This window comes from Trachurus japonicus, chromosome 20, assembly GCF_045865225.1.
Source record: "Trachurus japonicus isolate A0001 chromosome 20, Traja_1.0".
NCBI classification, from domain to species: Eukaryota; Metazoa; Chordata; class Actinopteri; order Carangiformes; family Carangidae; genus Trachurus; species Trachurus japonicus.
Genome location: NC_140926.1, coordinates 9,159,852 through 9,186,028, shown reverse-complemented (window position 1 = coordinate 9,186,028; position 26,177 = coordinate 9,159,852). Strand labels below are relative to the sequence as shown.

General features: G+C 42.0%; 2 protein-coding genes across 2 annotated transcripts; both read left to right on the top strand.

Annotated features, from left to right (window-relative positions):
• The first annotated feature begins 853 nt into the window (after positions 1-853).
• Positions 854-10,139, top strand: LOC146966413 (myosin-6-like). Its single transcript, XM_085763630.1, has 37 exons — positions 854-1,057; positions 1,148-1,291; positions 1,379-1,535; positions 1,645-1,672; positions 1,759-1,864; positions 1,957-2,049; positions 2,133-2,196; positions 2,288-2,386; positions 2,477-2,580; positions 2,659-2,797; positions 2,874-2,992; positions 3,090-3,239; positions 3,347-3,517; positions 3,614-3,923; positions 4,028-4,098; positions 4,199-4,404; positions 4,483-4,606; positions 4,701-4,837; positions 4,932-5,187; positions 5,280-5,522; positions 5,605-5,781; positions 5,869-6,014; positions 6,209-6,299; positions 6,394-6,783; positions 6,876-7,002; positions 7,116-7,234; positions 7,323-7,519; positions 7,598-7,781; positions 7,859-8,024; positions 8,122-8,246; positions 8,324-8,632; positions 8,720-8,923; positions 9,013-9,309; positions 9,383-9,487; positions 9,570-9,665; positions 9,749-9,883; positions 10,032-10,139. The coding sequence occupies exons 1-37, from the start codon at positions 854-856 to the stop codon at positions 10,050-10,052; spliced, it is 5,814 nt and encodes a 1,937-aa protein (XP_085619756.1). The 3' UTR covers positions 10,053-10,139.
• A 6,499-nt stretch (positions 10,140-16,638) lies between these two features.
• LOC146966412 (myosin-7-like) lies at positions 16,639-25,894 on the top strand. Its single transcript, XM_085763631.1, has 37 exons — positions 16,639-16,844; positions 16,935-17,078; positions 17,166-17,322; positions 17,422-17,449; positions 17,549-17,654; positions 17,741-17,833; positions 17,917-17,980; positions 18,072-18,170; positions 18,261-18,364; positions 18,443-18,581; positions 18,658-18,776; positions 18,874-19,023; positions 19,131-19,301; positions 19,398-19,707; positions 19,812-19,882; positions 19,979-20,184; positions 20,280-20,403; positions 20,489-20,625; positions 20,717-20,972; positions 21,065-21,307; positions 21,390-21,566; positions 21,654-21,799; positions 21,999-22,089; positions 22,185-22,574; positions 22,667-22,793; positions 22,872-22,990; positions 23,079-23,275; positions 23,354-23,537; positions 23,615-23,780; positions 23,863-23,987; positions 24,065-24,373; positions 24,467-24,670; positions 24,760-25,056; positions 25,161-25,265; positions 25,362-25,457; positions 25,553-25,687; positions 25,770-25,894. The coding sequence occupies exons 1-37, from the start codon at positions 16,641-16,643 to the stop codon at positions 25,788-25,790; spliced, it is 5,814 nt and encodes a 1,937-aa protein (XP_085619757.1). The 5' UTR covers positions 16,639-16,640; the 3' UTR covers positions 25,791-25,894.
• Positions 25,895-26,177: the final 283 nt, after the last annotated feature.

The window sequence follows — 26,177 nt, the reverse complement described above, 5'->3', positions numbered from 1 at the left end:
ATCCAATAAGTATTTCACAGGTTTATCTTTGTTCTCAAGTATAAAGAGAAGGAACAGTTGATGGGACAGAGGTTACACTGGTGATAGGTGTTACTTACACTTGTGGCAATGAAACATTGTGGCCTGCGTCACTAGGAGACAGGTGGATGTGCTCATGTGGATGGATAATTTGAGTTATTCATGCATGTTTCGCTGTCTTTTTGTTTCAAGAACGTAGTAAATGGAAGTGGTGGTCTTCTCTATCATGGTTTGATGCAAACAAATCCAATTAATCAATACATTGTGTTAATCATGTTCCTTTAATGTCAGAAAAAAAATGTGGTGGGCCAAAATAGAACTAAGGCTGAAAGATGACCTGATGTCATCACGCCATCAGAATCGCCTTATTGGGAGCATGAGGACAAATAGTTATTAGCCATATAAGTCAAGGAGGTAAACACCTCTGCCTAAATGTCCATATCATCCCCTGGAGGGTTTGAATAATTAATTTTGATGCCTAATGGGGTTGGGCTACATCCTTTAAAAAGAGGGCTTGGGACTGGTGCACTACAGTAGCAGACAGCCTCAGGGTGAGTACGGTGGGGGAGATTTTTATTACAGGATTATATTCTTTATTACATCTTTTTGATTTTACTGCAAATATTGATTAAAAGTGTTGTTGAGTTTCTAAATGGTAACTTTTGTGTATAATTTACCACAGATACACAGAATTCATCTTACCAAAGGGGTGACAGCACAGGTAGAGTCTCAGTGCTCATTAAGAATAACATTTAACAAGTTTAAGTTTTAGGTGTTTTGTGCACATGTAAAATTTATATTACGTCTATGTAATTCCATTTGCGCAGATACCACCATGTCCGGTGACGCCCTCATGGCGGAGTTTGGGACCGCCGCCTCCTTCCTGAGGAAATCAGACAAGGAGCGCCTGGAGGCCCAGACCCGGCCCTTCGACATGAAGAAGGAGTGTTTTGTACCTGACCCCGAGGTGGAGTACGTAAAAGCCAGAGTCACCAGCAGAGACGGTGACCAAGCCACAGTTGAAACCTATGAGGGAAAGGTATAGTGCAAACACAACAGCTCCATCATCGTGTACTCCACCTCAGTACAGAGCACAACAACACAGTGTTACCTTTATGTCTTATTGTAGACAGTAACGGTGAAGGAGGTAGATGTCCACCCTCAGAACCCGCCAAAGTTTGATAAAATTGAGGACATGGCGATGTTCACCTTCCTCCACGAACCTGCTGTGCTGTTTAACCTCAAAGAGCGTTATGCAGCATGGATGATCTATGTGAGTAATGAGCACAAACCTGCAGATCTGTCCACTGTACAAAACCTGCAGCCCAATAACAATGACTTGTTGTATCTTTGTGTACAGACCTACTCAGGGCTGTTCTGTGTGACTGTCAACCCCTACAAGTGGCTGCCAGTGTACGATCAGGCTGTGGTCAACGCCTACAGGGGAAAGAAGAGGACTGAAGCTCCTCCTCACATCTACTCCATCTCTGACAATGCCTACCAGTACATGCTGTCAGGTACATTCAGATCCATGTGAAAAAAAATCACACATTTGTAATGCAACACTTACTTAAAATAAACACTACCTAAAGATGTAAGAACTAAACAGTGTCTTACATTTTGCAGACAGAGAAAACCAGTCTGTTCTCATCACGTGAGTAATTCTTAAACACCTATGTGAATGTCTAGTTTGAAGAGTAGCATGTACAGAATCAAACATTTAGTGTTTTTCATCCCCAGTGGGGAATCTGGTGCAGGAAAGACTGTGAACACCAAGAGAGTCATCCAGTACTTTGCCAGCATTGCAGCTGTTACTGGAAAGAAGGATGCCAGTCAAGAGAAGAAGGTTGGTTTTACTTTATATTATGATCAGCATAAAAGATGAATTGCTAATTGCTAATTTTAGGGAGTAACTTTTGGCATCCATTGACTCCATAGGGCACCCTGGAGGATCAAATCATCCAGGCCAACCCTGCTCTGGAGGCTTTTGGAAACGCCAAAACCATTAGAAATGATAACTCCTCCAGATTTGTAAGTTTGGTCATTTCAAACAACCCAACTGTCAATTCGACTGTGTTACGTTCACAGCACCAAGTAACTTATTCTCTCTACAGGGTAAATTTATTCGAATCCATTTTGGAGTCAGCGGCAAACTGTCTTCAGCTGATGTTGAAACTTGTAAGTACACAGAACATTAATAAATGAATGAAAGAGTTTCATTAGCTCAGGAATTCATTCTAATACCAAAATGTTCTATGTATGTTGTCAGATCTTCTGGAGAAATCTCGTGTCACTTATCAGCTGAAGGCTGAGAGAGATTACCACATCTTCTACCAGATTCTGTCCCAGCAGAAACCAGAACTGCTGGGTGAGAGCAAATAGTCTTTAATGTCTGATACAGATGAGACATAACATTTTCTGAAAGAAATCTTATTTTGGAATTGAATATCTTTTTCAGACATGCTGCTCATAACCAACAACCCCTACGACTATAGCTTCATCTCCCAAGGAGAGATCAGTGTACAATCAATCAATGATTCTGAGGAGTTAATGGCAACTGATGTAGGTGAAACTTGGTGCTTCTTACAAACGCCACACATACAGTCTCACTACTAATTCATATGTCACTTTGTGTTAAAGGAAGCTTTTGATGTCCTGGGCTTCACCCAAGAGGAGAAGAACGGCATCTACAAGTTGACTGGAGCCATCATGCATTATGGAAACATGAAGTTTAAGCAGAAGCAAAGAGAGGAACAGGCAGAGGCTGATGGCACTGAGGGTAAGAGATGCTTCCACAATTTGTATCTTTTTAAAAACTCTAAGGAGGAGTCTGACATTTTATTGCACTTTTGCAGATGTGGACAAGGTTGCATATCTGATGGGCCTGAACTCTGCTGACCTCATCAAAGGCCTGTGTCACCCTAGGGTCAAGGTTGGAAACGAGTGGGTGACCAAAGGTCAGAGTGTCGAGCAGGTGAGTTGAAGAAGCAGGAAATGCACTAAGTTGAGTTTTGTTGGGAATTTAGACAGTATAGGAGTTCAAATGTTCATCTGATTTCTTGCATTTTTAGGTGTACTACTCTATTGGTGCACTGTCCAAGTCAGTGTACGAGAAAATGTTCTTGTGGATGGTCATCAGAATCAACCAGTCTCTGGATACTAAACAACCTCGTCAATACTTCATTGGTGTGTTGGACATCGCTGGATTTGAGATCTTTGATGTGAGTTGCTCATATTAAATGAACAAACTGAATGAAATTAGTTGTATCTTTGGGAGAATGAACTTGCAAATGAGATAATTATCATTTTCTCAAATATGTCCTTACAGTTCAACACCTTTGAGCAGCTGTGTATCAACTACACTAATGAGAAGCTGCAGCAGTTCTTCAACCACCACATGTTTGTGTTGGAGCAAGAGGAGTACAAGAAAGAGGGGATTGTGTGGGTGTTCATTGACTTTGGTATGGACTTGGCAGCCTGCATTGAACTCATTGAGAAGGTTGGCACAGTTTTATATTTCATATAAGTGATGATTAAAATTATGTAAGTGATGCAAAGGTTTAAATTCAGTGACATAACCACATTTTTTCTTCAGCCCATGGGCATCATGTCCATCCTTGAAGAGGAGTGCATGTTTCCCAAAGCCAGTGATGCAACATTTAAAGCCAAGCTCTATGACAACCACCTGGGTAAAAGTGGCAACTTCCAGAAGCCCAGGATTATTAAAGGAAGACCAGAGGCTCATTTCTCCCTGGTTCATTATGCCGGCACTGTTGATTACAACATTGGTAACTGGCTGGTGAAGAACAAGGACCCACTGAATGAGACTGTGGTGGGACTCTTCCAGAAGTCTAATCTGAAATTATTGGGTGTGCTGTTTGCTGGTTATGCTGGCGCAGATTCAGGTAAGTAATCTCTTACCAAATTGATTATCAATTCCCATGGGTTGTGCAAAATTTTAATGGTTATGAAAGTGAAACTTAAATTATTCTATCGCCTATCCACACAGCCCAGGAAAAGGGAGGAAAGGGAGCAAAGAAGAAAGGTTCTTCCTTCCAGACTGTGTCTGCACTGCACAGGGTGAGTAAACTTTTTACATTTATGTGTTTGGTTTATCCATGGAGAAAGAAAAACATATGCCATTACACATATATATTTCATTTCTTTATAACTATTATAGGAGAATCTGAACAAACTGATGACCAACTTGAGGTCAACTCACCCACACTTTGTGCGCTGCCTCATCCCCAATGAGACAAAGACTCCTGGGACGATGGAGAATCCTCTGGTCATGCACCAGCTACGTTGTAACGGTGTGCTGGAAGGCATCAGGATCTGCAGAAAGGGATTCCCCAACAGGATTCAATATGGAGACTTCAAACAAAGGTACAGTGAAAACAAAAGTATGAAAAAAGTGATTATTAAAATATTCTAATGGTTTCTGTATGTTTGTCCTTATTTCAGATACCGTATCCTGAACCCTAATGCTATCCCTGAGGGACAATTCATTGACAACAAGAAAGGAGCAGAAAAGTTGCTGGGCTCTCTGGATATTGACCATGAGCAGTACAAACTGGGCCACACAAAGGTCAATTTCTCGCTATTTATTAACTAAAAAGAGTGGGTTTTAAAATTGCACTCAATAACTGTGCTTTGTTATGAAAATATATCATTTTTGTCAGGTGTTCTTCAAAGCTGGTCTGTTGGGCGTTCTTGAGGAGATGAGAGATGATCGTCTCGCTCTTATCATCACTGGAATTCAAGCAAAAGCCAGAGGGATACTTGCTAGGATCGAGTTCCAGAAAATTGTGGAGCGAAGGTTTTTTCTTAACCAGTCATATTTTGCTATAATAAAAGGGAATTGTACAGTAAAAAAAAATCTATTAATGCTTACTGATTTTATCCACATGCAGGGATTCCTTACTGGTGATCCAGTGGAATGTACGTGCTTTCATGGGAGTCAAGAATTGGCCCTGGATGAAGATGTACTTCAAGATCAAGCCACTGCTGAAATCAGCTGAAACTGAGAAGGAGATGGCAAACATGAAGGAGGAGTTCTTAAAGCTCAAAGAGACATATGCTAAATGTGAAGCCCGCAGAAAAGAGCTGGAGGAAAAGATGGTCAGCCTTATTCAAGAGAAGAATGACCTGCAGCTCCAAGTCCAATCCGTAGGATCATTCATTTAGTTTTCCTAAAACTTCGAAGGATATACTTACAAAGTGAAATAAATAATAACAATTGATACATTTGTTGTTTGCAGGAGCAAGACAATCTTGTTGATGCTGAGGAGCGCTGTGAGGGTTTGATCAAGAGCAAGATCCAGCTTGAGGCCAAAGTCAAAGAGCTGACAGAGAGACTGGAGGATGAAGAGGAGATGAATGCAGAGCTGACTGCCAAGAAAAGGAAGCTGGAGGATGAGTGCTCAGAACTCAAAAAGGACATTGATGATCTGGAGCTGACTCTGGCTAAAGTGGAGAAGGAAAAGCATGCAACTGAGAACAAGGTAATTAAACTATTGCCACTATTCTCTCGCATAGATGTAAATATATTTCTGATGTGACACCAACTTTGTTATTTCTTTTAAGGTTAAAAACCTGACTGAAGAGATGGCAGCTTTGGATGAAATCATTGCTAAGCTAACTAAAGAGAAGAAAGCTCTTCAGGAGGCTCATCAGCAAACGCTGGATGATCTTCAGAGTGAGGAGGACAAAGTCAACACTCTGACCAAGGCCAAAACTAAGCTTGAGCAGCAGGTTGATGATGTGAGTATGACCTTACATAAATTCATCAGATCCAGACTTGATTAAGTCAAATGCCTGAGGTCTTAGTAAATCTGTGTTTTGAAATAGCTTGAAGGTTCTCTAGAGCAAGAGAAGAAGGTGAGGATGGATCTTGAGAGAGCTAAGAGGAAGCTGGAAGGAGATCTGAAGTTGAGCCAGGAGACCCTAATGGACCTGGAGAATGACAAGCAGCAACTAGAAGAGAAGCTGAAGAAGTAAGGTTCTTCCCCCATCTCACACCTGACATCCAGTGTCAACATGCAGAAGTTGGTGTGACCTCCAAAACTGGGGGTGGTGGATTGATGTGTCTTGATTCATCCAATACTGATGTTGTAGTCTGGAAATTGCCAGTTGCTCATTAAAGGTACAACAGCATTTTACTTATTAAATATATATCTTTTGTTAACAGAAAGGACTTTGAGATCAGTCAACTTCTCAGCAAGATTGAAGATGAACAAGCGCTGGCAGCCCAACTTCAGAAGAAACTCAAGGAGCTTCAGGTCAGCTGACATGCAGCCTTACTGCTCGTTTAAATGACCAAAAACATTATTCTGCTTGTTGTTCATCAAAGTAAATGGAAATTGTACATCTTAGGCTCGCATTGAAGAACTGGAGGAAGAGCTGGAGGCAGAGCGAGCTGCCCGAGCAAAGGTGGAGAAACAGAGGGCTGACTTGGCCAGGGAGCTGGAGGAGATCAGTGAGAGGCTGGAGGAGGCTGGAGGAGCCACTGCTGCCCAGATTGAGATGAACAAGAAGAGAGAGGCTGAGTTTCAGAAGATGCGCAGGGACCTCGAAGAGGCCACTCTGCAACATGAAGCTACTGCTGCTACGCTGAGAAAGAAGAATGCAGACAGTGTGGCTGACCTCGGAGAGCAGATTGATAACCTGCAAAGAGTCAAACAGAAGCTAGAGAAAGAGAAGAGCGAACTCAGGCTGGAGCTGGATGATGTGGTCTCCAACATGGAGCAGATCGTCAAATCCAAAGTGAGTGCAAACAAAAAATTATCCCAACACACTGAAAAGTAAGATTTATCCCATGCTTAAATCTCAATGTTCATTAACGTTTTTATTTTCAGACCAACTTGGAGAAAATGTGCCGCACTCTTGAAGATCAAACGAGTGAACTGAGAACTAAGAGTGATGAAGGCCAGCGTATCATCAATGATTTCACCATGCAGAAAGCAAAGCTTCAAACTGAGAATGGTAAGATGGTTCTTCAAATTCTTGAAATAGGAAACAGGAAACATTATCTACAAATAAAATTATTATTATTATAATATTTAGGAGAAGATGATAATTTTCTTTCTCACCAAAAGGTGAACTTGCCAGACAGTTGGAGGAGAAGGACTCCTTGGTCTCCCAGCTCACCAGAGGGAAACAGTCTTCCACTCAGCAGATTGAAGATCTGAAGAGACAACTAGAAGAGGAAGTCAAGGTGAAAAATGACCATAAATGCAGTTTCCAGATAGGTAGTATATGTATTTGACAATATATTTACCATAACTTGGACTATTGTCTTTCAGGCCAAGAATGCACTTGCTCATGCGGTGCAGTCTGCCCGCCATGACTGTGATTTGTTGAGGGAGCAGTTTGAGGAGGAGCAGGAAGCCAAAGCTGAGCTCCAGCGCAGCATGTCCAAGGCCAACTCTGAGGTGGCTCAATGGAGAACCAAGTACGAGACTGATGCCATCCAGAGGACTGAGGAGCTGGAGGAGGCAAAGTAAGTAACAGTTGATTCCTTTCCGACAGCACAAACATAACTTTGGACAGCAATGGTAAAATGTCTTATTTCAAATAGGAAAAAACTGGCCCAGCGTCTGCAAGATGCAGAAGAAGCTGTGGAGGCTGTTAATGCTAAATGTTCCTCCCTGGAGAAAACCAAACACAGGCTCCAGGGTGAGATTGAAGATCTCATGGTGGATGTGGAGAGATCAAATGCTGCTGCTGCAGCTCTGGACAAGAAACAGAGAAACTTTGACAAGGTAATGCCGAAAAGAAATGAAATTTGTCTGGATTAATTCATATTTTAAAAATCTAATTCTAATCATTATTTGACTAGGTCCTTGCTGAGTGGAAGCAGAAGTATGAGGAGTCCCAGACTGAGCTGGAAAGTGCTCAGAAAGAGGCTCGTAGTCTCAGCACTGAACTCTTCAAACTGAAGAACGCTTATGAAGAATCTCTGGATCATCTGGAGTCCATAAAACGAGAAAACAAGAATCTCCAAGGTAGGAAGATGTTAACACATCAAAACTTGTTTGTACCATACTGTATGTAGTAAGAATGTTGCAAAGGTAATTAAATGAATGGATATTCCCAAAACAGAGGAAATTGCTGACCTGACTGAGCAACTTGGCGAGGGAGGAAAGAGCATCCATGAGTTGGAGAAGATCCGTAAACAGCTGGAGCAGGAGAAGGCTGAGATACAAGCAGCTCTGGAAGAAGCTGAGGTCCACAAGTATACATTTGATAGTGATATATCTGATCATGTTAAAGCATGTGTATAAAGAAGGTGTTGTTCTTCCAGGGCTCTCTGGAGCATGAGGAGGGTAAGATCCTGCGAGCTCAGCTTGAGTTCAACCAGGTGAAAGCTGACATTGAGCGTAAGCTGGCTGAGAAGGACGAGGAGATGGAGCAGGCCAAGCGCAACAACCAGAGAGTGGTAGACACTCTGCAGGGCTCCCTGGAGGCTGAGACCCGCAGCAGAAATGAGGCTCTGAGGATTAAGAAGAAGATGGAGGGAGATCTCAATGAAATGGAGATCCAGCTGAGCCAGGCCAACAGGCAGGCAGGAGAGGCTCAGAAGCAGCTCAAGGGAGTCCATACCCATCTGAAGGTATGTCTGCAAGTCCTACCTGTGGTGGGGTGTATACAGTTTTATTTGTCCTTTAATGACAGAGAATTTGATTTAATTTCTTGACAGGACTCTCAGCTGCAGCTGGATGATGCTCTACGTGCCAATGAGGATCTAAAGGAAAACATTGCAATTGTGGAGAGACGCAACAACCTGCTGCAGTCTGAGCTTGATGAGCTGAGGTCTCTGGTGGAGCAGACTGAGAGAGGTCGTAAACTGGCTGAGCAGGAACTGCTGGATGTCAGTGAGAGAGTTCAGCTGCTGCACTCCCAGGTACATCAACAGTTCCGTCATATAGTTTATCAGCATATCCAAATTAGTTGATAATATTTCATACTAATGTTCACCAAACCTCCATACAGAACACCAGCCTGCTGAACCAGAAGAAGAAGTTGGAGGGTGACACCACCCAGCTTCAGAACGAGGTGGAGGAGGCTGTGCAGGAGTGCAGAAATGCTGAGGAGAAGGCCAAGAAAGCGATTACTGATGCAGCCATGATGGCAGAGGAACTGAAGAAGGAGCAGGACACTAGTGCTCACCTGGAGCGTATGAAGAAGAACATGGAGCAGACCATCAAAGACCTGCAGCACCGCCTGGATGAAGCTGAGCAAATAGCCATGAAAGGTGGAAAGAAGCAAGTCCAGAAACTCGAGGCTAGGGTAAGTGACACAGATTTGTTCAGACTTAGATATGGGATATGGCCTCTGTGACATTGTGACATCAATTTTATAGGTGAGGGAACTGGAAGTTGAGGTGGAAGCTGAGCAAAGGAAAAGCAGTGACTCCGTGAAAGGAGTCCGTAAATACGAGAGGCGCATCAAGGAGCTTACCTATCAGGTACACTGAAATTATGTCTTCTTCAATCGATTTTCACTTTGAGTGTCACTAGTGGATAACTCTACATATTAACTTTGTGAAGACTGAAGAGGACCGGAAGAATCTGAGCCGTCTGCAGGACCTGGTAGACAAACTGCAGCTGAAGGTCAAATCTTACAAGAGATCTGCCGAAGAGGCTGTAAGTACAGCAACCTTTTACGGTCACAGGTTGATGTCTTGCTGCTATTCTTTAAATACTTAACCCAAGTCAATTTTTAACAGGAGGAACAAGCGAATAGTAATCTAACCAAGCTCCGTAAACTGCAACATGAGATGGAGGAGGCAGAGGAGAGGGCTGACATTGCTGAGTCGCAGGTCAACAAGATGAGAGCCAAGAGCCGTGATACTGGATCCAAGGTCAGAGATGCAGTTTCATATTTTTCTTCTTCTTTCTAAATCTATGCAGTTTGTGAACACTCTGTATTATATTTTTTGCAGACACTAAGAATCCTGTTAATGAAACGATTACGCAACTAACTGTTGTCATTCATTGTCTTTCACACAGAAGGCACAAGATGGAGAGTGAAGCTGTCAGCTGGATCCTTTGAAGACTTCGCACTGAAGTGCCTTACAACTCTTATCTAGACAAAATAAAGAATTAAGCATCATAAAAGCCCAAATGTCCTGGTTCTCAGTCTTTTCCACAACTTCACACGGATTCCTTAAAGGCATAAGATGAAATTGTCTGTGAATGTACCTTTCTACAGTATGTCCCTGAAAGTGGGTTGGGTGATTGCAATGCAGAATGGGCCATTCACTAATGCAGGGGTGTTTTTTTAAGAAGCCAGTGGTGACAGAGGAACTGGCTACTGATGAGTTGATGGATGGTATCACTGACTCAGTGGGAAAGAAAAAAGCAGAAACAAAACTGTGATGTTTTAAAATCAGTGTAGTGTCTGAAAAGGTATAAGAGATCAGTATTGTTACTGATCTATTTTGACATGAGAGGCATATGAGAACGAATTAGAATACAGTGAGAAAAACAAAAGCATAAAATACTGACAAGGAAAACAATTTAAAGGAAGGAATGGGGCGTATTGTTATCCATACAGTGTAAAACTATCATGTCCAAAGAATATGACCAAGCTGCAATAGCAGTGTATGCAGTCAAGCAGACATTTTCAGTCCATACAGTAAGGAGATGACTCATACCTAGTAAAACCACAAGATGGTGACACTGAACCAGACCACTATTCCCCTTAAAAGACAATTAATAGTGTATGAGAGACATGACATTTTTAAATGGACACCATATTTAAACAAAATATCAGACAGATGAGTATTTTCTTCACACTTCTATGTAGGTGTTTTGTAAATTTAGCACACTGCATGATGATGGGTCTCTGCCTGACTGTAACACTGCTAAATAAGCTTCACACTACAGAGCTCAGTTTAAAACAGCAGTGGTTTGGCACCAGCACCTGTTCTGCCCTTGTCCTCTAAACCTTTTTTGTAGTGGCTCTTTATAATAGACCAGTGAGCACACAGCCCTTTGGCTTTAAGTAAACCTGTGAACCTTACAGTGAAGCTCCTGTTGTCTCCCGTTTTGCTACAATCTTGTGAGTCAGCACAAGAAAATGTTTATTTCAGCACTTTGTTTCAGGAGACAAATTCTTCAGGATGCATACTGGTACATTATAGTCACAATTTCACTTTTCACCTTGTATAAATCCCTTTAAGTGTTCTCACTTTCTTTGGCAAAGTTGGAAAGGAGTGACCTTTTCACTTTTATGTTGTGCTCACATTCCCTCAGATGAGGGCATAACAGAGGTGGCACATCTTCATCAGCTTGTACAAACCAATATTTTCCTGAAACATCAACAACATGTCTGAAATATGTTTGAATGTTATCCCATCCCATCTTTCCCTCGGGATTAATAAAATCTATCTATCTATCTATCTATCTATCTATCTATCTATCTATCTATCTATCTATCATCGTGTGGATGAGTATACTGATTCAGTACAGTGACCAATGGACTGCAGTTGCTTACACATGATTGTTTGACAGCAGTAAATTTCTCTAGAGGAAAAATCCTAATTTTTCAGTATCTGAAGAGGATCATGCAGAGCTTTTGGTAATGTTTCAGATTATAGTGTGTGCTGGTTGTTACCTATTACCTGCACTACTGGGAGAAATCAGGCATGGAGCTGTGGAGCACTGTGTATCCAATAAAGAAGAAAACTGTGGATTTATGGAGAACCAAAATTAACATTTTTGCACTGTAAGATTATACTATACATTAAACAAACAATATAACAAGAACTACAATAATAAACAATAAACATGCACAAGAACTGAAAACAATTCAACACACAGCGGCAAACATGGCAGGACCAACATGGCGGCGAGGGGGAAACTAACTGAAAGGTGGGATTTCGTCACTAGTTTTCTGCTGCTGGCTCGTTACTCATTAGCTCCTCAGGGATGGGTTAAATCAGAGACGTTGGGCTAAATCAGAGACGTTGGGCTTTGGTTAAATGCAGAGAAAGACACTGTACTAGCTGTATGTGTGACAAATAAAGTTATCTTTACCTTTATTGAATAACGTACGGTTTTGTCGTACGTCGTTACATAAGGACGTTACAACTACTGTTAGCATGACAACCGCACTCTTGAGACACGGAACTACAAAAACAAACTCGCTGCACATAAATTTAACACATATCGAAAGTTTACGCTCTGAAAATACATTAAAGCAACCTCTGCTGATGTTGTGTTACTTTTGGACGTAGTTTCGGAGTAGAAAAGTGAGTTTTGTAGCTGTTCTACTGTACCTGTGGATTGACAGATCGGCTCGAAGTTGACGTCTTGAACAGAGCGTTTGTTTCCGGTGCGCATGCGCAGAGTCCGTGGCCCTACTTGAGAGTGGCGCCATCTACTGATTGAAATGTTATGTTACATCAATGTTAACATGAAAATGTTAGCTAAGTTAACAGAAAATGGTAGAGAAAATAACAACATTTATAGCACCTCTATTTAAAAATAATGGGATGCCCCTGTAAATGTCAAGTGTCTGAATACTAAACAATAAATAAATCTGTTTTCTTCTTGACATTATGAGTTATTTGATTAAGGAAATGTAACGAATTGTAATTGGTCTGAACTTTTTCCTGAATCCACTGTGGGCACCTGTATCTCACTCCACAGACAGAAAACTTTGGTAGGCTATCACCTGGTCCAGGTTTGTCCTTATGTGTTGACAAAGACGCCACGACAGGAAAGACAACAGACAGATTAGTGTGGCAGTGAAGCTATGCCCTCAAGGCTACGGTGACAGTCTATAGACAGAAGGTGTGGAGCTGTGATGTTGAGTTGTGAGGAATGCTGGGTCAGATGGTACACAAGTCGTTATACTTTCTCCTGTCATATAGGACCACGTTATCACCTTGCAGACAGACTTTCCCCGAAGCACATTACAGTATACTGACAACTCTCTTGACCTTTAAGAAATTCAGGACCTGCAGCGCTGAGCTCAGCACCTTGTTATTTACATCACAAGTGCTTGTTATAATTCATGAGCCAACTTGAAATACCTTATGACATGAATGTCTCCATTCTTAGCTCACTGGATGAAAATCCTGCCCAGCACACTATTGTTAATTTTTTTTTACTTTGAACTGTAGCTACTACACTTCACTATTATCAAGTACAGCAAATTACACATTTTTGTAGGCCAACCCAGTTACCATAATCCTGGAACCAGAATGTAAAAAGGCAAACCTATTTCCAGGTTTCAGCACTTATTCCTGCCCCTAGGGTTGGGTATTAAAAGCTGGTTTTAAATGGGCCCTGTAGGAGAACCTAAAAAAGTATATTTGTTATTACAACACAAACTCAACCTGCTCTTTACCATTTAGGGGTTGTATGACTTTATTTCAAGAACAAAACTCAAATTAAGAGCAGCAACAATTAAAGACAGCTGTCCTCAGATCTGCTGACATGGACCAGTGTGTTCTAGCCTTGAGACTAAATGAAATATGGCGGTGGAGGATTCTCAGACCTGCTTCTGTTGACCAGCGTTAAGGTCTTGGAGGAGTTAACACCTTGTCAAAAATCTCCCTCCCCAAATTATCACCTCACAGATCGTCTCAGCACTCTCCTTGCAGTAGCTATCTAACATGTCCTCGTACGACACCTCGGAAGAAAACATATAGCCTACAGTACAAACATCTATCAAGACACATGTCATACTAAAATAACCACAACTGCACACCGTTAACGTCAGATGTCAGTGTGCGTGGAGAGAGCTTCCTTTCACTTAAGCTCAGCAGAAGGAATCCTGGAACAATTTCACAGGTTTATCTTTGTCCTCAAGGGTAAATGGAAGGCCAACAAGAAGGAGTGTGGAGTTACAGCTAAGTGGCGTTTAGTGCCAATATATAGGCTACGAAGGCTATACAACAGCTGCAACTGTAATGATAGATTTGTCCTGGTAACAGCACAGGCAAAGAAGCACTACTGATGATTTACGTATTTCATCGATTCTCCCTGTCACTCACAAACATCTTGACATCCTACTGCCACCATCCCTAATATCCTGTTTCGACCTCAAGTGTGACCCCACTCATTTAGAGCTTCTGGTTTTCATAAATAAAGAGTGTGATGTTCTACTAAGAGAGTGTTTTTGCAAAGGTGTGGGTTCACATTTAGTGCGAGGCGGACAATAACTTTGATGTAGTGTGTCACTGTGTCTTTGCAATCTGTCTCTGTGTGCCAAAGACATTTGTAGCAGCTTTTTGAACATCATGTGCTTGTGTCTGAACTCGAGGACAAAAGCAATGGAACAATGTGCCATAAACACCCCTCAGCCCACCCTGCTTTCTTTTCAAGACATTGTGCTGTGGAGCCTTTTGGCTGACATATGTTCACACTTCACTGTGTATAAATAGGAGCTGAACTGGTGCAAACTGCCACATAATGTTCACTAGTGTCACTGTGTACGTGATAATGCAACATTTTCAAATATGGCAATAGCAAAGTATGACGGGAAGTTGTACTGTAAGTTTTTTGACAGTAAATGTGTTTCATTTCATTTATTGGATCTCTATTAGCACCAGCACATTAGCTGTGTAAGATGCAGACTCTGTTTGAATCTAACTGGTGACCTACCTGCCCCACCAAACACAAGCCTGAAGTAGGCCTACTGGACTCAATTTGGATGTTTTGTCCTTCTATCAAAGGAGCAGCTAATTAGATGTTAGAGGCAGGATATTTTCATGGTAATCCAGACACTTATAAATGAAAATAAATAGGAAACTTGATCACTTCTCACATTCACAGCTCAATATATCATGTATCTTTATATGATCTGCAAAGATGATTGATCCACAACATAACAACAACAACCAAACAACACACTCGTCACCTTAAACATGGCTGATTACCACCTTCCATATCTGGCCCAGTGCCAACTAGAACAACTGACCAAGGACCCTGCCGCATATAGGAAGGCTCATGAATTGCCACCCTAAGTGTTGACTGCAGAAGGACACAAGACAGCTGGGAATGAAAGCCTCAGCCCTGCCCTTGACGTGCTGAAGAATGGTACGCTGGGTGCAGACAACCAACTGTCAAGACTTACAAGGTCATGGTGAATCCCGTGGGTGTGAAGTTGTTAAAGTCAAAAGGGCTCGTGTGCTTCTTGAGGAGGTCTTCAGGTGGTGCAGTCAATAAACACGTCATTTAAGGATCTCCTCTGTTAATGTGACAGTTATTACAAGCATTGACCTGTTGTCACTAATGAAGTGTCTGTGTGGGAGGTGCTAAGAGTGAAGCAGACAAATGTATTTATTAACAGTATGGAGACAGAAGCCTTTGAAAGCAAGCAGCTGTCATACTCCATCTTTTAACACAGATGGAGGGAGGTCAGGTGAGGTCCATTGGGAGGCAAACGAGGACCAGAGAAAGCAAGCAAGTGTATCTTTGACAAAAGTTTGCGGACACCTGCAGAGTTAAGAAATAATAATGAAAATAAAACAGTAATAGGCTAATAATAATAAAATAAAAGATTAAAAAAAAAAAAACACTTTTTTTTTAAGAATAAATATATTTACACATTTCTCATTGCATAATATGTTGGAAACTGATTTCAAATACTTTATATCCAAAATAACCGAGACATCTTATATCAAAATAAAAGGAATATTGATTTATGCTTTTATGATTTTGGTAGCTTTTCAGCCCCTTAAGGGAGTATACTAAAATAGATGCTGATCTAAGGCCAGCTCATAAGCTTCACTTGTAATAACCAATCATTACATGACTCTTCTAGTTGTCCACCCCTTTATTTCCAAATACAGGTGTTCCTTTTTTGATTAGTGTCCTTTGTTTTCTCCCTGTTTCCTTACAGGGCAGCAGGGTGTGTGGGCACTGCCTCCTAGATGAGTATAAAAGGAGGTTCAGGAGGATGAATAAAGACAGGAGGACAGCACCCGCAGGTATGTAGACATATGCTTTATGACATTTCAGCTATCATGTCACACCCTGAAAATAAAATAGCTCGATCTGTTTTATTCTTTCTAGACACCCAAGACATCAGATCCATCAAGCGTGCGAGGAAGGCAAAACAGGTAAGAAGCTCCATGTGGTTTGGTTTTAAAATGAAATGTATCTAAGTTAATTATTAACACCACTAGTAGCTCATGAAGCTCACAAGAAGCGATGAAGACAGCTGATGTACTTGTATTGTAGAAATATCAGGCTCATAGTGAACAGCAATAACTAACCTTCTCTACTTACTAATATTGAACTAGTGAACTACAACAATGCCTTTGATATTTTGCACATCAAATGGATCATCCACCAAAAAATAATTTACTTCTCACGAATTGACAAATTAAATCTTAAGTGAAACATGAAATCAAAATGCTTTCAAAAAACTTTATTGTTGTGGCAGTGTTTAACTCACTTGGTAGAGCTGCCGCCCCATGTTGAGGCTACAGTCCTCACTGCAGGCGGCCCCGATTCGAATCCCGCATCGAGCAGCCCTTTCCTGCATGTCATTCCCCTCTCTCTGCCTCCCCATTTCCTGTCTCTCTACTGTGCTGTCAATTAAAGGCAATAAAAAGCCCCCCCAAAATAAAATAACTTTATTGTTTTGCAGCTTTCAACATGTCCGGTGACGCCCTCATGGCGGAGTTTGGGACCGCCGCCTCCTTCCTGAGGAAATCAGACAAGGAGCGCCTGGAGGCCCAGACCCGGCCCTTCGACATGAAGAAGGAGTGTTTTGTACCTGACCCCGAGGAGGAGTACGTAAAAGCCAGAATTCAAAGCAGAGATGGTGACAAAGTCACCGTTGAAACCTATGGGGGAAAGGTATAGTGCAAACACAACAGCTCCATCATTGTGTACTCCACCTCAGTACAGAGCGCAACAACACAGTGTTACCTTTATGTCTGATTGCAGACAGTAACAGTGAAGGAGGCAGATATCAACCCTCAGAACCCGCCAAAGTTTGATAAAATTGAGGACATGGCGATGTTCACCTTCCTCCACGAACCTGCTGTGCTGTTTAACCTCAAAGAGCGTTATGCAGCATGGATGATCTATGTGAGTAATGAGCACAAACCTGCAGATCTGTCCACTGTACAAAACCTGCTGCCCAATAACAATGACTTGTTGTATCTTTGTGTACAGACCTACTCAGGGCTGTTCTGTGTGACTGTCAACCCCTACAAGTGGCTGCCAGTGTACGATCAGGCTGTGGTCAACGCCTACAGGGGAAAGAAGAGGACTGAAGCTCCTCCTCACATCTACTCCATCTCTGACAATGCCTACCAGTACATGCTGTCAGGTACATTCAGATCCATGTGAAAAAAAAATCATATATCTCTAATTTAACAGCCTTTGTGTCACCATCGAACCACTTTAAATCTTGTCTTAAATCTTGCAGACAGAGAAAACCAGTCTGTTCTCATCACGTGAGTAATTCTTAAACACCTATGTGAATGTCTAGTTTGAAGAGTAGCATGTACAGAATCAAACAATCAGTTCACATATTGAATGTTTTTCATCCCCAGTGGGGAATCTGGTGCAGGAAAGACTGTGAACACCAAGAGAGTCATCCAGTACTTTGCCAGCATTGCAGCTGTTACTGGAAAGAAGGATGCCAGTCAAGAGAAGAAGGTTGGTTTTACTTTTTATTATGATCAGCATAAAAGATGAAATTGCTAATTTTAGGGAGTAAATTTTGGCATCCATTGACTCCATAGGGCACCCTGGAGGATCAAATCATCCAGGCCAACCCTGCTCTGGAGGCTTTTGGAAACGCCAAAACCATTAGAAATGATAACTCCTCCAGATTTGTAAGTTTGGTCATTTCAAACAACCCAACTGTCAATTAGACTGTGTTATGTTCACAGCACCAAGTAACTTATTCTCTCTACAGGGTAAATTTATTCGAATCCATTTTGGAACCAGCGGCAAACTGTCTTCAGCTGATATTGAAACTTGTAAGTACACAGAACATTAATAAATGAATGAAAGAGTTTCATTAGCTCAGGAATTCACTCTAATACCAAAATGTTCTATGTATGTTGTCAGATCTTCTGGAGAAATCTCGTGTCACTTATCAGCTGAAGGCTGAGAGAGATTACCACATCTTCTACCAGATTCTGTCCCAGCAGAAACCAGAACTGCTGGGTGAGAGCAAATAGTCTTTAATGTCTGATACAGAAGACACATAACATTTTCTGAAAGAAATCTTATTTTGGAATTGAATATCTTTTTCAGAGATGCTGCTCATAACGAACAACCCCTACGACTATGGCTTCATCTCCCAAGGAGAGACAACTGTGGCCTCCATCAATGATTCAGAAGAGTTGATGGCTACTGATGTAGGTGAAACTTGGTGCTTCTTACAAACACCACACATACAGTCTCACAACAAATTCATATGTCACTTTGTGTTAAAGGAAGCTTTTGATGTCCTGGGCTTCACCCAAGAGGAGAAGAACGGCATCTACAAGTTGACTGGAGCCATCATGCATTATGGAAACATGAAGTTTAAGCAGAAGCAAAGAGAGGAACAGGCAGAGGCTGATGGCACTGAGGGTAAGAGATGCTTCCACAATTTGTATCTTTTTAAAAACTCTAAGGAAGAGTCTGACATTTTATTGTATTTTTGCAGATACGGACAAGGTTGCATATCTGATGGGCCTGAACTCTGCTGACCTCATCAAAGGCCTGTGTCACCCTAGGGTCAAGGTTGGAAACGAGTGGGTAACAAAAGGTCAGAGTGTCGAGCAGGTGAGTTGAAGAAGCAGGAAATGCACTAAGTTGAGTTTTGTTGGGAATTTAGACAGTATAGGAGTTCAAATGTTCATCTGATTTCTTGCATTTTTAGGTGTACTACTCTATTGGTGCACTGTCCAAGTCAGTGTACGAGAAAATGTTCTTGTGGATGGTCATCAGAATCAACCAGTCTCTGGATACTAAACAACCTCGTCAATACTTCATTGGTGTGTTGGACATCGCTGGATTTGAGATCTTTGATGTGAGTTGCTCATATTAAATGAACAAACTGAATGAAATTAGTTGTATCTTTGGGAGAATGAACTTGCAAATGAGATAATTATCATTTTCTCAAATATGTCCTTACAGTTCAACACCTTTGAGCAGCTGTGTATCAACTACACTAATGAGAAGCTGCAGCAGTTCTTCAACCACCACATGTTTGTGTTGGAGCAAGAGGAGTACAAGAAAGAGGGGATTGTGTGGGTGTTCATTGACTTTGGTATGGACTTGGCAGCCTGCATTGAACTCATTGAGAAGGTTGGCACAGTTTTATATTTCATATAAGTGATGATTAAAATTATGTAAGTGATGCAAAGGTTTAAATTCAGTGACATAACCACATTTTTTCTTCAGCCCATGGGCATCATGTCCATCCTTGAAGAGGAGTGCATGTTTCCCAAAGCCAGTGATGCAACATTTAAAGCCAAGCTCTATGACAACCACCTGGGTAAAAGTGGCAACTTCCAGAAGCCCAGGATTATTAAAGGAAGACCAGAGGCTCATTTCTCCCTGGTTCATTATGCCGGCACTGTTGATTACAACATTGGTAACTGGCTGGTGAAGAACAAGGACCCACTGAATGAGACTGTGGTGGGACTCTTCCAGAAGTCTAATCTGAAATTATTGGGTGTGCTGTTTGCTGGTTATGCTGGCGCAGATTCAGGTAAGTAGTCTCTTACCAAATTGATTATCAATGCCCATGGGTTGTGCAAAATTTTAATGGTTATGAAAGTGAAACTTAAATTATTCTATCGCCTATCCACACAGCCCAGGAAAAGGGAGGAAAGGGAGCAAAGAAGAAAGGTTCTTCCTTCCAGACTGTGTCTGCACTGCACAGGGTGAGTAAACTTTTTACATTTATGCGTTTGGTTTATCTATGGAGAAAGAAAAACATATGCCATTGCACATATTTCATTTCTTTATAACTATTATAGGAGAATCTGAACAAACTGATGACCAACCTGAGGTCAACTCACCCACACTTTGTGCGCTGCCTCATCCCCAATGAGACAAAGACTCCTGGGGCGATGGAGAATCCTCTGGTCATGCACCAGCTACGTTGTAACGGTGTGCTGGAAGGCATCAGGATCTGCAGGAAGGGATTCCCCAACAGGATTCAATATGGAGACTTCAAACAAAGGTACAGTGAAAACAAAAGTAAGAGAAAAAAATGGGGCAATGAGGGTCCCATGAGGGTTAAAACATGAACATTTTGTATATTTGTCCTTATTTCAGATACCGTATCCTGAACCCTAATGCTATCCCTGAGGGACAGTTCATTGACAACAAGAAAGCAGCAGAAAAGTTGCTGGGCTCTCTGGATATTGACCATGAGCAGTACAAACTGGGCCACACAAAGGTCAGTTTATTATTACCTAAAAAGAGCAGTGTTTAATATTGGGCTTTGCTTTGTTACGAAAATCTGTCAATTCTGTTAATGTCAGGTGTTCTTCAAAGCTGGTCTGTTGGGCGTTCTTGAGGAGATGAGAGACGATCGTCTTGCTCTTATCATCACTGGAATTCAAGCAAGATCCAGAGGGATACTTGCTAGGATCGAGTTCCAGAAGATTGTTGAGCGAAGGTATTTTCTTAACCAGTCATATTCGCCATAATTAAGGGAATTGTACAGTAAAAAAAATCTATTAATGCTTACTGATTTTATCCACATGCAGGGATGCCTTACTAGTGATCCAGTGGAATGTACGTGCTTTCATGGGAGTCAAGAATTGGCCCTGGATGAAGATGTACTTCAAGATCAAGCCACTGCTGAAATCAGCTGAAACTGAGAAGGAGATGGCAAACATGAAGGAGGAGTTCTTAAAGCTCAAAGAGACATATGCTAAATGTGAAGCCCGCAGAAAAGAGCTGGAGGAAAAGATGGTCAGCCTTATTCAAGAGAAGAATGACCTGCAGCTCCAAGTCCAATCCGTAGGATCATTCATTTAGTTTTCCTAAAACTTCAAAGGATATACTTACAAAGTGAGATAAATAATAACAATTGATACATTTGTTGTTTGCAGGAGCAAGACAATCTTGTAGATGCTGAGGAGCGCTGTGAGGGTTTGATCAAGAGCAAGATCCAGCTTGAGGCCAAAGTCAAAGAGCTGACAGAGAGACTGGAGGATGAAGAGGAGATGAATGCAGAGCTGACTGCCAAGAAAAGGAAGCTGGAGGATGAGTGCTCAGAACTCAAAAAGGACATTGATGATCTGGAGCTGACTCTGGCTAAAGTGGAGAAGGAAAAGCATGCAACTGAGAACAAGGTAATTAAACTATTACCACTATTCTCTCGCATAGATGTAAATATATTTCTGATGTGACACCAACTTTGTTATTTCTTTTAAGGTTAAAAACCTGACTGAAGAGATGGCAGCTTTGGATGAAATCATTGCTAAGCTAACTAAAGAGAAGAAAGCTCTTCAGGAGGCTCATCAGCAAACGCTGGATGATCTTCAGAGTGAGGAGGACAAAGTCAACACTCTGACAAAGGCCAAAACTAAGCTTGAGCAGCAGGTTGATGATGTGAGTATGACCTTACATAAATTAATCAGATCCAGACTTGATTAAGTCAAATGCCTGAGGTCTTAGTAAATCTGTGTTTTGAAATAGCTTGAAGGTTCTCTAGAGCAAGAGAAGAAGGTGAGGATGGATCTTGAGAGAGCTAAGAGGAAGCTGGAAGGAGATCTGAAGTTGAGCCAGGAGACCCTAATGGACCTGGAGAATGACAAGCAGCAACTAGAAGAGAAGCTGAAGAAGTAAGGTTCTTCCCCCATCTCACACCTGACATCCAGTGTCAACTTACAAGTGCAGAAGTTGGTGTGACCTCCAAGACTGGGGGTGGTGGATTGATGTGTCTTGATTAATCCAATACTGATGTTGTAGTCTGGAAATTGCCAGTTGCCAACAGGATGCTACTTAAGAACAAGTTACTAAATATATATCTTTTGTTAACAGAAAGGACTTTGAGATCAGTCAACTTCTCAGCAAGATTGAAGATGAACAAGCGCTGGCAGCCCAACTTCAGAAGAAACTCAAGGAGCTTCAGGTCAGCTGACATGCAGCCTTACTGCTTGTTTAAATGACCAAAAACATTATTCTGCTTGTTATTCTTCAAAGTAAATGGAAATTGTACAATCTTAGGCTCGCATTGAAGAACTGGAGGAAGAGCTGGAGGCAGAGCGAGCTGCCCGAGCAAAGGTGGAGAAACAGAGGGCTGACTTGGCCAGGGAGCTGGAGGAGATCAGTGAGAGGCTGGAGGAGGCTGGAGGAGCCACTGCTGCCCAGATTGAGATGAACAAGAAGAGAGAGGCTGAGTTTCAGAAGATGCGCAGGGACCTCGAAGAGGCCACTCTGCAACATGAAGCTACTGCTGCTACGCTGAGAAAGAAGAATGCAGACAGTGTGGCTGACCTCGGAGAGCAGATTGATAACCTGCAAAGAGTCAAACAGAAGCTAGAGAAAGAGAAGAGCGAACTCAGGCTGGAGCTGGATGATGTGGTCTCCAACATGGAGCAGATCGTCAAATCCAAAGTGAATGCAAACAATAAATTATCCCAACACACTGAAAAGTAAGATTTATCCCATGCTTAAATCTCAATGTTCATTAACGTTTTTTTTTTCAGACCAACTTGGAGAAAATGTGCCGCACTCTTGAAGATCAAACGAGTGAACTGAGAACTAAGAGTGATGAAGGCCAGCGTATCATCAATGATTTCACCATGCAGAAAGCAAAGCTTCAAACTGAGAATGGTAAGATGGTTCTTCAAATTCTTGAAACAGAAAACATAATATTTAGGAGAAGATGATCATTTTCTTTCTCACCAAAAGGTGAACTTGCCAGACAGTTGGAGGAGAAGGACTCCTTGGTCTCCCAGCTCACCAGAGGGAAACTGTCTTCCACTCAGCAGATTGAAGATCTGAAGAGACAACTAGAAGAGGAAGTCAAGGTGAAAAATGACCATAAATGCAGTTTCCAGATAGGTAGTATATGTATTTGACAATATATTTACCATAACTTGGACTATTGTCTTTCAGGCCAAGAATGCACTTGCTCATGCGGTGCAGTCTGCCCGCCATGACTGTGATTTGTTGAGGGAGCAGTTTGAGGAGGAGCAGGAAGCCAAAGCTGAGCTCCAGCGCAGCATGTCCAAGGCCAACTCTGAGGTGGCTCAATGGAGAACCAAGTACGAGACTGATGCCATCCAGAGGACTGAGGAGCTGGAGGAGGCAAAGTAAGTAACAGTTGATTCCTTTCCGACAGCACAAACATAACCTTGGACAGCAATGGTAAAATGTCTTATTTCAAATAGGAAAAAACTGGCCCAGCGTCTGCAAGATGCAGAAGAAGCTGTGGAGGCTGTTAATGCTAAATGTTCCTCCCTGGAGAAAACCAAACACAGGCTCCAGAGTGAGATTGAAGATCTCATGGTGGATGTGGAGAGATCAAATGCTGCTGCTGCAGCTCTGGACAAGAAACAGAGAAACTTTGACAAGGTAATACCGAAAAGAAATGAAATTTGTCTGGATTAATTAATATAGAGTAAATCTAATTCTAATCATTATTTGACTAGGTCCTTGCTGAGTGGAAGCAGAAGTATGAGGAGTCCCAGACTGAGCTGGAAAGTGCCCAGAAAGAGGCTCGTAGTCTCAGCACTGAACTCTTCAAACTGAAGAACGCTTATGAAGAATCTCTGGATCATCTAGAGAACATGAAACGAGAAAACAAGAATCTCCAAGGTAGGAAGATGTTAACACATCAAAACCAGTAACAAATACAAGGTTGTGGAAATATTAACATAAGAGATTTGGACCTTCACAGAGGAAATTTCTGACCTGACTGAGCAACTTGGCGAGGGAGGAAAGAGCATCCATGAGTTGGAGAAGATCCGTAAACAGCTGGAGCAGGAGAAGGCTGAGATACAAGCAGCTCTGGAAGAAGCTGAGGTCCACAAGTATACATTTGATAGTGATATATCTGATCATGTTAAAGCATGTGTATAAAGAAGGTGTTGTTCTTCCAGGGCTCTCTGGAGCATGAGGAGGGTAAGATCCTGCGAGCTCAGCTCGAGTTCAACCAGGTGAAAGCTGACATTGAGCGTAAGCTGGCTGAGAAGGACGAGGAGATGGAGCAGGCCAAGCGCAACAATCAGAGAGTGGTAGACACTCTGCAGGGCTCCCTGGAGGCTGAGACCCGCAGCAGAAATGAGGCTCTGAGGGTTAAGAAGAAGATGGAGGGAGATCTCAATGAAATGGAGATCCAGCTGAGCCAGGCCAACAGGCAGGCAGGAGAGGCTCAGAAGCAGCTCAAGGGAGTCCATACCCATCTGAAGGTATGTCTGCAAGTCCTACCTGTGGTGGGGTGTGTGTATATATTGTTTTATTTGTCCTTTAATGACAGAGAATTTGATTTAATTTCTTGACAGGACTCTCAGCTCCAGCTGGATGATGCTCTACGTGCCAATGATGATCTAAAGGAGAACACTGCTATTGTGGAGAGACGCAACAACCTGCTGCAGTCTGAGCTTGATGAGCTGAGGTCTCTGGTGGAGCAGACTGAGAGAGGTCGTAAACTGGCTGAGCAGGAACTGCTGGATGTCAGTGAGAGAGTTCAGCTGCTGCACTCCCAGGTACATCAACAGTTCCGTCATATAGTTTATCAGCATATCCAAATTAGTTGATAATATTTCATACTAATGTTCACCAAACCTCCATACAGAACACCAGCCTGCTGAACCAGAAGAAGAAGTTGGAGGGTGACACCACCCAGCTTCAGAACGAGGTGGAGGAGGCTGTGCAGGAGTGCAGAAATGCTGAGGAGAAGGCCAAGAAAGCGATTACTGATGCAGCCATGATGGCAGAGGAACTGAAGAAGGAGCAGGACACTAGTGCTCACCTGGAGCGTATGAAGAAGAACATGGAGCAGACCATCAAAGACCTGCAGCACCGCCTGGATGAAGCTGAGCAAATAGCCATGAAAGGTGGAAAGAAGCAAATCCAGAAACTCGAGGCTAGGGTAAGTCCTTCTTATCCTGACTGTGTTATGTTATGTTACTGTACAATCCTGACCTTTCTGCCTGCAACAGACATTTAAGTGTGATCAATGTCCTATGTTTCAAGGTGAGAGAGTTGGAAAATGAGGTGGATATTGAGCAAAGGAGAAGCGGTGACTCCGTTAAAGGAATTCGCAAATATGAAAGACGCATCAAGGAGCTCACTTACCAGGTACCAGGCTCTATATGCAAATTTTCTAAGATAACAATTTAGCAAAGAAGGTAAAAAATATTCATATTGAGCAAATAATTTTCCTGAATTGAACAGACAGAGGAGGACAAAAAGAACCTGAGCCGTCTGCAGGACCTGGTGGATAAACTTCAGCTGAAAGTGAAGTCATACAAGCGGGCTTCAGAGGAGGCTGTAAGATAAAATACTGTATCACTGTTTAAGAAAACATCCATTTGTTTTTACAGTCAGAATTGAACAATCTTTATACTCTCATCTTGACCTTGTAGGAAGAACAGTCCAACACCAATCTAACCAAACTGCGTAAGCTGCAACATGAGTTTGAAGAAGCAGAGGAGAGGGCCGACATTGCAGAGTCCCAGGTCAACAAGATGAGAACAAAGAGTCGGGACAGCGGTGCTAAGGTCAGTAATGATCCAGAGAGATGCTACATGTAATTACCAACTGTAATGGACTCTTAAGCAATCTTTTGTTTTCTTTGTACAGAAATCACACGATGAAGAATGAAGAGAGAAGCCTTCAACTGCATCTTCAAAAAACAGTGTTCTGTAGTAGTGTTTTAGTTTCTTTGTTCTCCGTGCAACATGAGAGGAATAAAGAATAAATTTGAACACACCATCTTTCTGTGTTTCCTTTATTCTACACCTTCGCTCAGGAAGAAAAACCAAAACATAGTCAAAGAAGTGATCAAGTAGTGAAACAGTACAGTACAAAAACAAAGTAGAACACTACACAATGAGCCAGAAACTGTAATTAAAACTCTTGCAAACAGTCTCCAAAAACACAAAATGAAAACAGAGTTGCTTTTCAAGTTTTTACACAACAGGAGATGATCCCAGCAGCTGAATGCAGAACTGTGAATGACGACCAATAGAAACTTCAAAATGCTGCAGG

What these genes read in the sequence shown, in the direction of transcription:
- LOC146966412 (XM_085763631.1), top strand. Translation starts at nt 16,641, where the DNA reads ATGTCCGGTGACGCCCTCATGGCGGAGTTTGGGACCGCCGCCTCCTTC. An exon ending in AACTAGAAGAGGAAGTCAAG is followed by an intron (nt 22,991 to 23,078) that starts GTGAAAAATGAC and finishes ATTGTCTTTCAG; the next exon opens with GCCAAGAATGCACTTGCTCA. An exon ending in TCAAGGAGCTCACTTACCAG is followed by an intron (nt 25,266 to 25,361) that starts GTACCAGGCTCT and finishes TGAATTGAACAG; the next exon opens with ACAGAGGAGGACAAAAAGAA.
- LOC146966413 (XM_085763630.1), top strand. Translation starts at nt 854, where the DNA reads ATGTCCGGTGACGCCCTCATGGCGGAGTTTGGGACCGCCGCCTCCTTC. An exon ending in AGAGGCTGATGGCACTGAGG is followed by an intron (nt 2,798 to 2,873) that starts GTAAGAGATGCT and finishes GCACTTTTGCAG; the next exon opens with ATGTGGACAAGGTTGCATAT. An exon ending in TTGAGCAGCAGGTTGATGAT is followed by an intron (nt 5,782 to 5,868) that starts GTGAGTATGACC and finishes GTTTTGAAATAG; the next exon opens with CTTGAAGGTTCTCTAGAGCA.